At 57.1% G+C, this 12,696-nt stretch overlaps 2 protein-coding genes across 8 annotated transcripts; one reads left to right on the forward strand and one right to left on the reverse strand.

Moving 5' to 3' along the window:
• Positions 1 to 294: 294 nt before the first annotated feature.
• Positions 295 to 9,147, forward strand: DEDD (death effector domain containing). Of its 4 annotated transcripts, none has more exons than XM_037150015.2 (6): positions 295 to 423; positions 2,043 to 2,075; positions 6,954 to 7,342; positions 7,502 to 7,609; positions 8,092 to 8,238; positions 8,651 to 9,147. In XM_037150015.2, the coding sequence occupies exons 3-6, from the start codon at positions 7,018 to 7,020 to the stop codon at positions 9,025 to 9,027; spliced, it is 957 nt and encodes a 318-aa protein (XP_037005910.1). In that variant the 5' UTR covers positions 295 to 423; positions 2,043 to 2,075; positions 6,954 to 7,017; the 3' UTR covers positions 9,028 to 9,147. The 4 variants fall into 4 exon arrangements, with proteins under 4 accessions (XP_037005910.1, XP_037005940.1, XP_037005924.1 ...); XM_037150029.2 differs by lacking the exon at positions 295 to 423 and adding an exon at positions 809 to 939; XM_037150038.2 differs by lacking the exon at positions 295 to 423 and adding an exon at positions 1,030 to 1,919.
• Positions 9,148 to 9,947: 800 nt separating this feature from the next.
• On the reverse strand, positions 9,948 to 12,692 carry NIT1 (nitrilase 1). Of its 4 annotated transcripts, none has more exons than XM_053659349.1 (7): positions 12,600 to 12,692; positions 11,980 to 12,075; positions 11,478 to 11,732; positions 11,267 to 11,370; positions 10,961 to 11,094; positions 10,691 to 10,816; positions 9,948 to 10,448 (listed from the first exon to the last, which is right to left on the reverse strand). In XM_053659349.1, exons 3-7 carry the CDS (start codon positions 11,720 to 11,722, stop codon positions 10,185 to 10,187), a joined length of 873 nt encoding a protein of 290 aa, XP_053515324.1. In that variant the 5' UTR covers positions 11,723 to 11,732; positions 11,980 to 12,075; positions 12,600 to 12,692; the 3' UTR covers positions 9,948 to 10,184. The 4 variants fall into 4 exon arrangements, with proteins under 4 accessions (XP_053515324.1, XP_037005889.2, XP_053515325.1 ...); XM_037149994.2 differs by having other exon boundaries at positions 12,560 to 12,662; XM_053659350.1 differs by lacking the exon at positions 12,600 to 12,692 and adding an exon at positions 12,530 to 12,552.
• Positions 12,693 to 12,696: the final 4 nt, after the last annotated feature.

Raw genomic sequence — 12,696 nt, forward strand, 5'->3', positions numbered from 1 at the left:
CCACAGTCACGAACGCGACCCTCTGTGCCCCCTTCCGCGGCCCCGCAGCCGCCAGCCGCCCAGAGACGCGCACGGTGCCAGGCTGCCCTAAAGCAAGATGGCCGCCAGCCTCCATTCTGGCCGCCGAGGTGAAGCCAGGCCCTGCCTGCGCCAGGCCGCCGCCGGGCTGCCCTCACCTGGCATGGCTCCTCGGCCCGTGCCCTACTGTGGCCCTGAAGCCGCCACCAGCTGGCCCACGGCGGGCCGGGTTCCGGAGGCGCTACTCAGAACGCCGCCTGTCCCCGCCCCGCCCGCCCCGCTCCGCTCCCCTCCCCCGCCCCACGCCCGCGCCGGCGGCGGCAGGAGCCCGGATGCGGCGCCGGGAGACGGCGGGGGGAGCGGCGCAGATGGATCCAACATGGCGTCGCCGAGCCTGAGCCCGGGGTGAGGCGGCGGGGCGCCCGGAGCGGGGAGGGGGCTCGAGCAGGCGGGGCGGGGCCGGGCGGGGCCGTGAAGGGCTGCGGGCTGGAAAGTGAGGGGCGGCGGCGACGCGCAGCCCGAGGACCCGGGGGAGGGAGGGGACGGCGCTGCCAGGTGGGGGAGGGGCACGGCGAGGGGCGTGCGGGACGGCCGGCGGGGCGGGGGCGTCCGCGGGCCGGGCGGCGGGACGGTGGGCGGCCGGGCGGAGCGGGGCGCTGTCCGACCGGGCGCGGGGTTGGGGGCGCGAGGTGGAGGGGAGCCGGGGCGCGGAGGGCAGGGCTGTGGCGTGCGGTCGGGCGGAGGCCGGGAGTCCCGCGAGGGGCGTTGGAGCCGTGGGCGGCGGAGGGTCGGACTCGCGACGTCTGGGGCAGGGCTTGAAAGTGCTTCTTCGGGGTGGCAGGGGCAGGGCCCGCGGCAGGACTCGGGTGGAATAGGCGAGAGCGGAGGTTTGGGGAGTGGAGAGCCTGCCGGTGTGACGAGGTGACGAGAAAGTTTGGGAGGGAGGGCAGTGGGCCGGGACGCGGGACCTGGGGCTGCGGGCGGGGAGGGGGCCGCGGCTGCCTTCGCGGGGCGGCCCCGAGCGGAGTTGAGGGCATCAGTTGTGGCCGGTCCCCGCTGGCAGGCCTTCACTCGTGCTAACGTGGGAGGGCAGCGGGGCGGTCAGGTGGGCTTGCAGAACCGGACTCGGCTGAGCGTTCGGCTGCGTTAGGTCTCGAGCGCTGCCTGGCTTCCTCTCTCCTTTATTTTCCCCGGTTAGGAAAGGAAGGGGAACCGGGGAAGACGGCGTCCCAGGAGTGTGGTCGGAGGGAAGGACTTTTCTGGGTGTTAGCGGTGCGAGAACTCGGGGAGAGCCGTGCTGGGTCGCCGGAGCCCCGCGTGCCCCAGGGTAGCCTCTGCACGTCCGGGAGAGGGACCGGTGCGCCGGGCAGCAGCGGGCTGGCGACATGCCTGCCTTGGTTTCCAGACCTTTCTTCTGCTGTTTGGGTGCTAGGAGGGAGGGGTCAACGCTTATATATAGAAAACGTCCCTGGTGCATGTCTGAGCGCTGCTGGATGCTGCCCTGCTGGGTATCTTGGTTTCTGTGTCTGCCGAGGGAAAGGACTGAGATAGTTTGTAGCGCAGTTCTGGTCCGATAAGTGACAGAGTGTATGGGAAGTATCTTTTTTGGTTGTAACACCTTCCCGGTTCTCCCTAAAGATGAGAGCCAACGTTAATATTGTAACAAAATTAGGCGGGTCTCATAAGGAACTGAGGTTTCAGCTGAGAAGGTGTCAGAGGATAATTGGTTTCCCCACAAGTTGTTGAATTTGGGACCTTTCTTGCCCTGAGTCTGGGAATTTTTAGAGTCGTTTTTGTGTGTAGATTGACTAGTGGAGAGGCGGCGAAGCCCAGGGACTTGGCTGGGGGTGAGGTCTCGGATTAAGAGCAGAGGAGGGTCATCTCCATCAGGAGGAATCCGGGTTTGTCTATTTTTGCAACCAAGATTGACTAACTGGGCCTTTGAGGTTTCAAAATAAGGCTTGAAAATTGACCCTTTTCCCTTTTATTTGTTTTTGTTTTGCTTCTGGCTTCCGATCTGCTAGGAAGAGACCTGGAAAATTATCTTTCTGGCAGAGGTAAGTCTGGAACTTTTTTATTGTTTTCAAATAATGCAAAGGATTGCAAATGGCGTGAGAAACGTGTTGGGGTTGAGCTCGGTAGTGGGATGGATGGCGGGTAAAAGGAGTTCTCACCTGCCAAACCGAGTGCATGGGTCTGTTGTGGTAACTGGGTGTTAGGTGTGAGGGAAGGAGAGCAGAGATTAGGGCAGGCTCCCCACTCCGTTTTGTTGTTGTCTAGTCCTCTTGGTCGGCTCTGGAGAGCCATTTTTTAACACATGGAACATTGCCCTTAGCTACAGTGTCCACTAACTGTTGCCCTGGAAGGTTGTAAACTCTGTCTCCTAGTTGTTCAGAGCATCACTTTTTAGTTCTTTCACTTAACTTTACTCCCTAAGGGCTTCTGAGAGAGTCAGGTACCTGTGGTTCTGTGAAAATGCAGAGACTGGCCCTGATCGGGATGAGCCTGACTTTGCTGGAAAGTAGAAACCTATGAATAACCAGTTGAGAGGAAATCTGGTGGACAGACTGCCTGCAGGTCCTTGGTTGGCCGGGACCTCCCTAAAGAGAAGACACAAACTGCAGCTCTAAGAAATGCAACAGTTCATCAGAGCACAGGATTATTTGGGAGAGACTGAAGTGGGGACTCATATTTTAGGTTCTCACATGGACTCAAACCTGCCAGTGGGGTCAGAACTCACATTGACTGGAGTATGTGTCTTGCGGTGTCTGTCGTTATTTCAGGCCCTGAGACGCTGCAGTTCTTGCTCACCTGCTGCTGTGAAGGGGTGTGTTCCCCTCACTGCTCTGGCAGCTGCATTTAGGTTCTCTGTGTAATTTAAGCTGAGTTCCCTTGCTTCATTGCCACAGAAAGCTGAGTGTATTTTGGTTTAAGAGGAAGTTGGCCATGTTCTTTTAATGCTGAAGTTAGATAGGTTCTTGGAACCCCCACCTGGGTTGCTAAGTGAGTGAACTCATCGTCTGAGGTGATAATTAAGTGGTGAGGGCTGCCTGTTATCCAGCCTCCTGACTTGTCTCCCAAGGATGTGGCCTTGGAAGACATAGGCCTCTCCTTCATTGTGCTTCATTGAATGAGTCTGATTGGCACCCTAACAAAGAAGGGGCGGCTGTTGGCCTAGTCTTAGGACTGCAGAGCTGGCCCTGAGGGTTGAGCGCAGGATCCCTTGTGTCTTTCTTGCACAGGGTGGCACATTCTCTTATCCTAGGTCCAGGTTGAACTAGGTCAGATGAGACCTCCCGGGATGGGGCCAAGGACGTGTAGCCCTACCACCTGCCGTTCACCTGAATGGCAACAGCAGGTGCTGGAGACCGAGGTTGGAGTGCGATGGAGCTCTTGGGTGCCGGTCGGGCCTGAGAGTTAGACAACTCTGTGTCTCGCTGTCTTCTCTTCTCCTGGAGTTGACGGAGTGGGCTTGAGTCCCTGCAACCGAGTGGGGTTCTTTTCCAGACCTCTGGTGGAGAGTGGCCTGCCACCTCTCTTCCTTCAGACTCTTCATCCTGCCCCGTGGAGAGGAGGGTTTCTCGTTCTCAGAACTGTCGACACTTTGGGCCAGACAATCCTTTGTTGTGGGCAACCGTGCTGTGCATTGTAGGTGCTCAGCAGCCCCTGTAACCTCTACTCACTGCTTGCCAGTAACTCCCCCCCCCCACCGCAGGACAGTCTAAAACATGTGCATACATTGCCCAATGCCCCCTCGGGGGCAAAACCGCCCCTGGTGTAGAAACACTGACCCTGAAGCTCTGATCACTTCAGGCACGGAGAGTGATCCGGCCTGGGAATCTAGAACTTAAAAGTGGCTGCTTTTTCCTTCAAGTGTAGGGAGTTAACCCTCGGAGGACTGAGGCCTGTCACAGAATTGTATCCTTGCTGAGTAATGAGAATGACTAGGACTGTGGTGCTTTCCTGTGCGCTGCCTCATTTCCAGTGGCCTGTTACCTGGGGCCGCGTTTCCTCACTTCCTGGGGTTTACAGTCGGGACACTTTGAATTAATTGGGAAGGGCTGCAGCAGCTTGGCCTTCTTATTGGCTGAATGTGAAACCTGCCCATCTGCTTTTTTGGGAGCCTCAGAGTCAACAGGTGGCCAGAGGGAACAGGTGGGATGGGGGACAAGGAGAAGTCACTGTAGCTCTGAGGAGGCCTGCTTCTCCTGGGTGGCCTGCTTGGAGCCAGGAGCTGTCTGTTCCAGTCTCCTGCATTCACACCCAAAGACTGCATCGGGGCAAACGGGAGGGAGAGACGAGGAAATCCAGTCTAGACTCGAACAGCTGTTTTCCCAGCTGTTTCCCCTGCAGTGGGTGGGGCATCTCCTGATAGATATGGGCTGTGTTTCCTATTCACACACCAGAACCCATGGGGTGGGGCTCAGCGACGCAGGAGTGGACCTCTCTGTTCTCAAGTGTGTTGAGTTTTGGTGCTTCGGTGGTTAGGGTCACTGAGGCAGAGAGGACCAGGCTCCACTGGCTCTCGGCTATTCTGAGGTAGCTTCTTCTATTCTTTCTCTTAACCTCTTTTCAGTTTCTTGGTGTTTGAGATGGACGGACCCTCTGTCTTGTCGAGTGCGGCGCTGTGGGTTGGGCGGCGCTGTGGTGTCGGGAGGCTGCAGCTGGCCGGAGCGTGTGTGTGGTAACCGAGTTGCACGCATCTATTTTTTATGAGGTCCTCTCAGTCGTGGACTTATTTGAGTGCACTTCTTAATGGGTGTTGCACGTGATGATCTCTTGGAGATAGTTCCGCCTGGGTGCCAGGCCCTGTCCACTGCGAGGCCCTTAGCCCCTCTCCATGTGCAGATTGCTGCAGTGCACTTGGGCAGGCGGGGCACCGGCAGTGAGCAGTGCCCATGGGAGCACAGGACAGGACCTCACACCCCAGCCCAAGCTCACTCTTAAAGGGCAAGGAGGAGTTGGCCCCTGGAAAAGTGTCGTGGTGGGGGCATGGAGTCGGAAGGAAGAGGGGCATTCGGGCAAAGGGAATACCCTTTGGACAGCACAGAGAAATGAATTGCATGATGTATGTGAACTATTAACAAACTGATAAAATGTTGCAGAATAAAAAGTGGGTTATGAGGTTGGAAAGGTAGGTAGGGCCAGGTCTTGGAAGGTTTGGTGTGTTGTGTAAAGAGTTTGGGCCATTCTCATAGGTAAGGAAGGGGGTGAAGATGGGTGTTAAGCAGAAAGTGATGTGGTCTCTTAGGCTGTTCATATGGCTCATTCACCTGGCTGTGGCAGTGGGTTTAGGTGGCTTAAGACTGATGGCAAACAGAGCCCGCAAAGAGGCTGTTGGCAAAAGTCCAGGCACGAGATTGCCGGGACCTGAACCAGGGCAGGGCCATGAATGAAGGTGGGAAGGTGAGGCGGGTCTAAGCAGCATCACCGGGGTGTCTGATGAGTGGGCAGCTGGAGGTCGTGGCCAGAGGGGTGGTGAGCAGGGCTGGACCTGGGGGCGGTTGTTGGCTGGGTCCTCAGCGTCACCTGGGGTGATGGAGGAACTTTGTGACTCAAATGCCGAATCATAAAATGAATGTAGGGCTGTGATCGGCCTGTGACAAGGGGGTCGGTAAATGACAAACATGAGGAAAAGTTAGAAGGCAGCCTGTCCAAATGGCATCTGAGCATCCTGGGGTACAAGGAGAGCAGGAGAATCACAAGAATGCTCGACATAGGGTTTCTGTGGCCCTGGGCAGACAGCGAGCTCAGTGGGTCAGAATGTCGTCCCCATGTGCTGAGGTTGCAGGTTTGATTCCCATCAGGACACATACAAGCATCAATCAGTGAATGTATAAGTAAGTGGAACAGTAAATCAGTGTTTCTCTCTCTCTCTAAAATCAATCAGTAAACTTTAAAAAACACATAGGAGCCCTGACTCGTGTGGCTCAGTGGATTGAGCTCCAGCCTGCGAACCACAGGGTCGCCAGTTCTATTTCCTGTTAGGAAGCATGCCCGAGTTGCTGACCAGGTCCCCAGTAGGGGGCGCACAAGAGGCAACCACACAGTGATGTTTCTCTCCCTCTCTTTCCTTTCCCCTCTCTCTAAAAATAAATAGCATCTTTTTAAAAAATTAAAAAAAACATTGGTTAGTAATGTTTCTGGATTTAAATTCATGAGTTTTGGTGTATGTTACCGACTAGCCTTCTGAGCAGTTATGCATCTGGACTTGGTTGGATTGGAGGAAACCGAAAGATAGGTTTATGGAATGATAGGATGAGTCTAGGCTACAGACTCTGGAGACTGCTCCAGACTTATTTCTTTGAAATCCCTTTCAGGACAATTTGTGTGAGATTCACAAAGTGATTTCACATATGTGTTTTCATCAGCTCCTTACCAGGTCTGAGCAGTGGTCTCCTTCCTGCCTGCTTGGTAGATCGGGCCATGAGACTCGCTTAAGGTCACACGGCGGCTTGGCTTGTTAGTGGTACAGACAGAACGGGAACTGGTTCTCACTCCGGAGATCTTTAGTTGCCCCCTCTCAGCCCCCAGTTCACCTGCAACAGCTCCCATGTCAAAGAGTGAACTTCACTTCTGCCCAGTTGTGCCTACATTTGAGAAGTGAACGGGTTGCAGCGGAGCACAAGGGACCAAGGGCACTGTGTTGGAGATGGGGGACACTCCGGGTGACATCTAACAGCCATGCCTGCTGAACGTGCGGCACTAAAATCCCACGTCGTGTCCTCACCTAGGTGGAGTGACTCCAGCTCCGCAGTGGTGTCTTGGACTCAGGGCACCATCTGTCATTGCGGGCAGAGCTCTAGGCCGTAGTTTTTAGCACACGCTCACTCGGCACTGCCCTGTGCCAGGCCTGGCATTAGCACTGGCAGTGCAGGAGGGGATAAGACCAGTTCTTGCTACCGATAAGCTCACAGGCTCTTTTGTCCTCACAGTGTGGTGGGGCTTGCAGGTGCTGAGCAGGGATTCCGGAAAGCATCACGTACCTGAGCCCCCAGCATGGCGGGCCTGAAGCGCAGGGCAAGCCAGGTGTGGCCGGAAGAGCGGGGCGAGCAGGAGCACGGGCTGTACAGCCTGCACCGCATGTTCGACATCGTGGGCACCCACCTGACGCACAGAGACGTGCGTGTTCTGTCCTTTCTTTTTGTGGATGTCATTGATGACCACGAGCGGGGCCTCATCCGAAACGGACGTGACTTCTTATTGGCGCTGGAGCGCCAGGGCCGCTGTGATGAGAGTAACTTCCGCCAGGTGCTGCAGCTGCTGCGCATCATTACTCGCCATGACCTGCTGCCCTACGTCACCCTCAAGAGGAGGCGGGCTGGTGAGGGGCAGGGGGCTGGGGACTTGGGAATGGGGAGGAGTGCCAGTGGGGGGCAGCACTGAGCCTGGGAGTGCCTGGGGCTGTGAGGAGGCCTTTGGAGGGTTGGACCAGGCGGAGGGAGGGCCGTGTCTTCCCGAATGACTCCCTCTTCCCCTGCAGTCTGCCCCGACCTTGTAGACAAGTATCTGGAGGAGACATCGATTCGCTATGTGACCCCCAGAGCCCTCAGCGATCCAGAGCCAAGGCCTCCCCAATCCCCTAAAACAGGTGAGAGGGTATTAACTCCCCCAACTCCATTATCAAGAAAGGGCACATGGGCCATGATCAGCCTGGCTTCCTGGGGCAGGCGTCGTCCTACTGAACAAGTTCGATTTCCAGGCAGGGTGCTTGCCCAGGTTGCATGCCAGATCCCCGACTGGGGGGTGCGTGAGAGGCAACCCAACCAATGGATATGTCTGTCCTTCCCTTTCTCTCTTCCTTCCCCCCTCTCTGAAAATAAAACTTTTAAAGAAAAAAGAGAGAGGACATGGGACCCATCATATTCCCAGCTTAAAATGAAAGGACACTGCCTCCCCCCTCACAGCCCCATAAAAACCAGGTGAGGTGCTGTTGTGTCCCCTGGGTCCTGTGATTGTCGTCACATTGTGGATCCTGCATTTCCTGCCAAGTCTCAGTGATTCCTTCCTCATTGTAAGAGAAGTGTTTGAGCTTCTGCATTTGCCCCACTGTCTTCTCCCCTCGCCTGCCAGTGCCTCCCCACTACCCTGTGGTGTGCTGCCCCACTTCGGGCCCTCAGATGTGTAGCAAGAGGCCAGCTCGAGGGAGAGCCACACTTGGGAGCCAGCGAAAACGCCGGAAGTCAGTGACCCCGGACCCCAAGGAGAAGCAGACATGCGGTGAGAAGCCCATGGGTCCCAGAGGCACGCTCTCCAGGGCCGGCTTCCTTCGAGTGCTGGTGCAGGGTGGGGCAGAGTTTTAGTGACGCCAGTTCACAGAGGCAGTGGCACAACATCCTCGCTGTAGGACCGCCCCCGGTCACTCTGTGTGAGGGCGGGTGCGGGTGTCCTGTGCTTGTTGATCAGGGAGATGCCTCCCAGAGGCAAGGTGCTGCTTGAGTGGCGGGATGACGGGGCCTGGGCACCGCCGCTCCGCTCTGGAGCCGCCTGCACTCAGGCTGGTTCAGGTGCAGCTGGAAAAGGGGGAGGGGCCGTCCGGTGCTCCAGCTTCGCTGCTCTGGTGCTCTTTGAACCTTTCTCAAAAACTCATCCCTCACGGCCATCTCTCATGCATCCCTTCTCTTCCCCGCAGACATCAGGCTGCGGGTTCGAGCTGAGTACTGCCAGCACGAGACCGCTCTGCAGGGCAATGTCTTCTCCAACAAGCAGGACCCGCTCGAGCGTCAGTTCGAGCGCTTCAACCAGGCCAACACCATCCTCAAGTCCCGGGACCTGGGCTCCATCATCTGTGACATCAAGTTCTCCGAGCTCACCTACCTCGACGCATTCTGGCGCGACTACATCAACGGCTCGTTACTGGAGGCGCTTAAAGGCGTCTTCATCACAGACTCCCTCAAGCAGGCAGTGGGCCACGAAGCCATCAAGCTGCTGGTGAACGTGGACGAGGAGGACTACGAGCTGGGCCGGCAGAAACTTCTGAGGAACTTGATGCTGCAGGCCTTGCCCTGACCTCCCCCACAGGGCTCCTCCCGGCACTCACCTCTGGAGCGCACACCTGTCTGGGTCTGTTCTCGCCCCTTCCAACCAATCACACCCCTGCCTTTTTTTTTTTTTTTTTTTTAAGGAAAAGACAAAGGAAAATGGAAGTGGTGTTCCCCACCCCTCCCTGCACCCATGTGCCTGGGCTTCCCATATCCCTTCCCACTCGGCCTGACGTGTCTGCAGCCACCTCACCCGGGCCCTGAGACAGCTGTGCAGGGAGAAGCCAAGTCTGTGGGACAGTGTGTCCCAGGGGTCAGAGCGGATGCTGCGTCCGGGGCCCCGAGGGGCTCTTGCGCATCCGCCTGACACACTAAAGGGCTGTGAGGAAGGAAGCTGTGTTGTGGAAGGTGAGACTCTCAAGTATATTTTGGAAATCAATCACCATCCTCTCCCAAATTACAGAGTTTTTTAAAAAGAAGCTGTGGCCCTTTACACTCTCTCCTGGCCTCTGGTGCTGCTCCTCTCTGCCTCGTTCCCTCCCTCCCCCCACCCCCGTTCCCCCACCCTGACCCCCTTCCCAGAGGTCGGGTGAGCTAGGTCGGTCTGGTCAGCCTGGCGTGTGTGCACACGCCGGGGGGACGGGGGCGCCGAGGCACAAACACTCCCCCTGAAAAGTGGGGGGTAGCGTGACGCTGCGTTCCCCAAGCAGTGAAGATAAGTAAGGTGCCCTGCAGCCCTTCCCCCTGCCTGGGCAAAGGGCGTCACGGGGGAAAGTGAAGCGATTCGGCGTCGGCCCTCCTGTGTCCCTCCCCGTCCACATGCACTGAGCGTTGCACTTTCATCTGGGTAGGAGGCGTGTTGGATGAGCCAGCGGCCTGGAACCAGGGCCAAGTGCAGCGGGCACACCACCATCTCCTCCTTCAGCTCCCAAAGGAGGTGTCCAGACACAGACTTTATGATGATTATATTTTTTTCAATGCTAGTGCTGCTCAGCCCTCAGCATAATTTCAGTTTTCATGAAATAAACAGTGACTGTATAAAATTCCACCTTTTCAAAACTAAAATCTGAGCTTAGGTGATTTCCTACTTTCCCAAGAAGCTGAGCCTGTGTTCCTGCAGAAGGCACGGTTCTCCCAGTGAGGGGAGGCGCGCCTGCGTGCCCCCCACACGGCAGCAGCGCCAGCTCACAGCGGGCGACCCAGGTTGCCGTAGAGGTCAGGCCTGCGGTGCTGGAACACAGGCAGGTGTTGGCGCACCTGTCGTAGGTAACCAAGGTCGATTCGGGCAAGGCAGAGGCCTGGTCCCTCAGAGCAGCGGGCCACCACCGTTCCCCAGGGGTCCACCACCATGCTGTGGCCGTAACTTGCTCTCGTCTCATGATGGCGTCCACACTGGGCTGCTGCCACAACGTAGCACTGGGTTTCGATGGCGCGGGCCTGCAGCAGCACCTGGGGAGACATGGGGTGGCGGCTGGGAGGAAAGTACTACACCAACCTACCCACCGTGACCATGCTGTGACTGCCGAGCACTGACGGACGGTGCTGACTACTACTGAGCACACGAGAGTGAGGCCGTGACCTAGGAACGAGTTTCCCAACTAGGTGGGAAGGCAGTGAAAATCTAACCTTTAGGGTCAAGGAAGAGGGTGAGGTTGAGAGAAGGCTGGCGTGTCCTGATGAGGCCCTCTTACCTCCCAGTGGGCCGGGCCTGTCACAGATCCGAAAGCTGAGGGGTAGGTAAGTATTTCTGCCCCAGCCTGAGCCAATGCCAGAGAGAGTTCTGGGAACCGTATGTCGTAGCAGACAGCCAGACCAACCTGGAATGAAAGAACTGTCCCATTTGCCATGTAGCATTTAGCACACCTGCGCTACCCTGCTCCTTAGGGTGTTCGATGTATGACCACATCTCCGTACTCCTGTCCTGCCCCTCTGGTTCCTCTTCCTCCCCTCGCTGCTCTCACCTTGCCCGCTGGTGTCGTGACAGGCAGCTCGAGACCGGGCCCAGGCGTGGTGGAGTTGCTTTCGCGCATTGGCCCCTGCCCTGGAATGTCTACGTCACACAGGTGTGTCTTCCTGTAAGTGGCCACTACTGACCCTAGAGGAGGGAGGAGAAGGAATATCTGGTGCTGGTGCTTGAGAAGCCAAGTTTAGCTCCTCTGCTCCCAAGGAGGAGCCCTTGGCCAAAGAGAATTAAAGCAATTCTGGAGAATCTTGATTTAGGTAGAAGAGCTTGGCAAGAGGCAAACAAAAGAGTTGTTTAGTCTCACCCTCGCTGTTCAGAAGCACGTGGCAATTGTAGATTTTCTGAGTCTGCTCCCAGTCCTGGCCACGCTCGTGGAAACCACCCAAGGACAGCCAGAGTCCACATTCCCTGGGGGGGAGTGGACACTGGCACTCTTCCCAAAGCTCCACCCTCACACGTGGCAATCCAGACACTGCCCAACAAAGCAGACTTCTCCCTCCCCCTTTTCCTGATACCTGGCAAGCTGGGTATATTCTCCCAAAAGCGTCCCTCCCAGTGGCTCAGACAGGTGTAGAGTCTCAGCAGGGTCCCGTGCAATGAAGTCAAATGCCTCCGGCAGGAAGGCCAGGCAAGCACCCAGTCTGGCAGCCTCTCTAACCAGCGCAGCACAAGCTTTGAAGTTCTGCTGCTTGTCTGGTGTGGATGTTACCTGGCACACAGCCACCAGGGGCATTTCCCAGGAGGAAGAGAAGCTAGCCATAGCTCTGGGCCTGTGAATGGTGCAGGTGGGACTCAGGTTTCCCAGCATGGGGAAACCCAAGTTCAATGGCAAGGGTCTCGTGTGGGGAGGCAGGAAAGCTGGGCTTCCCTTTGGTTTTGTTCTCACAAGGCACAATGACCTACCCATCAAATGTCCGGTAGATGGTAGTAGGTACCCCGCTGTTAACCATCACCATTCATTTCGTACTTATTGAGCATCTACTATGTGCTAGGCACTGAGGATACAAAACTTGTTACCTGGATCGAGCACAGAGTACTGAGCGTTGAGGTATCCGCAATCCGGGCCACAGAAGGGACAGGAGGTGGTGAGGAGGCCTGACCAGGAAGCTGAGCCTGAGGAAGAGATGAGGCTTAACCCCTCCCTCACGCAACACTGCCAGAGTTCTCTGACTTCCCGCTTCACACCGTGAGGCTGAATTTGGGGCCCTGCCGGTGAAGAATCCGCCCCCAACAATCTTCCAGACACATTTTTTAAGTAATTGTGGGCTACAGGAAGAGATGATGAGGTGGGAAGACAGAAGACACCTGCACTTCCAGCGACCTCACTTTGACCTTAAGCCCTGTCCTCTGCCAAGCACTTGCAGCCCAAAAGGCACCTCCCAGCAACTTCCCCGGTCCCCCCCTCTCCTGTGGACCGTGCATCTGCACAGGTGGATCGCGTACCCAGGATCTCTGCGGTACCCCGACCCCACCGCCGATCGTGCTCGGACCCCCTCTCTGCTCAACCCGCCCTCCCCCAGGGTGGTGTCTCCGCAGCACAGGTGAAGGCACCACTGGTGGGAGTCACCAAGCCCGCAGCTCAGGGAGCAGGTCCTACATGTAGACACAGCCAACACCATCCGACCGGGAGCGCTTACGAGAGGCGGGGGGGGATTCAGGGAGGGGGGAGTTCCGAGCGAGGAGGCGGAGCCCTGCTTCCGGAAGTGACCTAAACACCGCGCCGCGCGCCGGAAG

This window comes from Artibeus jamaicensis, unplaced genomic scaffold (assembly GCF_021234435.1).
Source record: "Artibeus jamaicensis isolate MK-2021 breed Jamaican fruit bat unplaced genomic scaffold, CSHL_Jam_final scaffold_625, whole genome shotgun sequence".
Classification (NCBI taxonomy): Eukaryota; Metazoa; Chordata; class Mammalia; order Chiroptera; family Phyllostomidae; genus Artibeus; species Artibeus jamaicensis.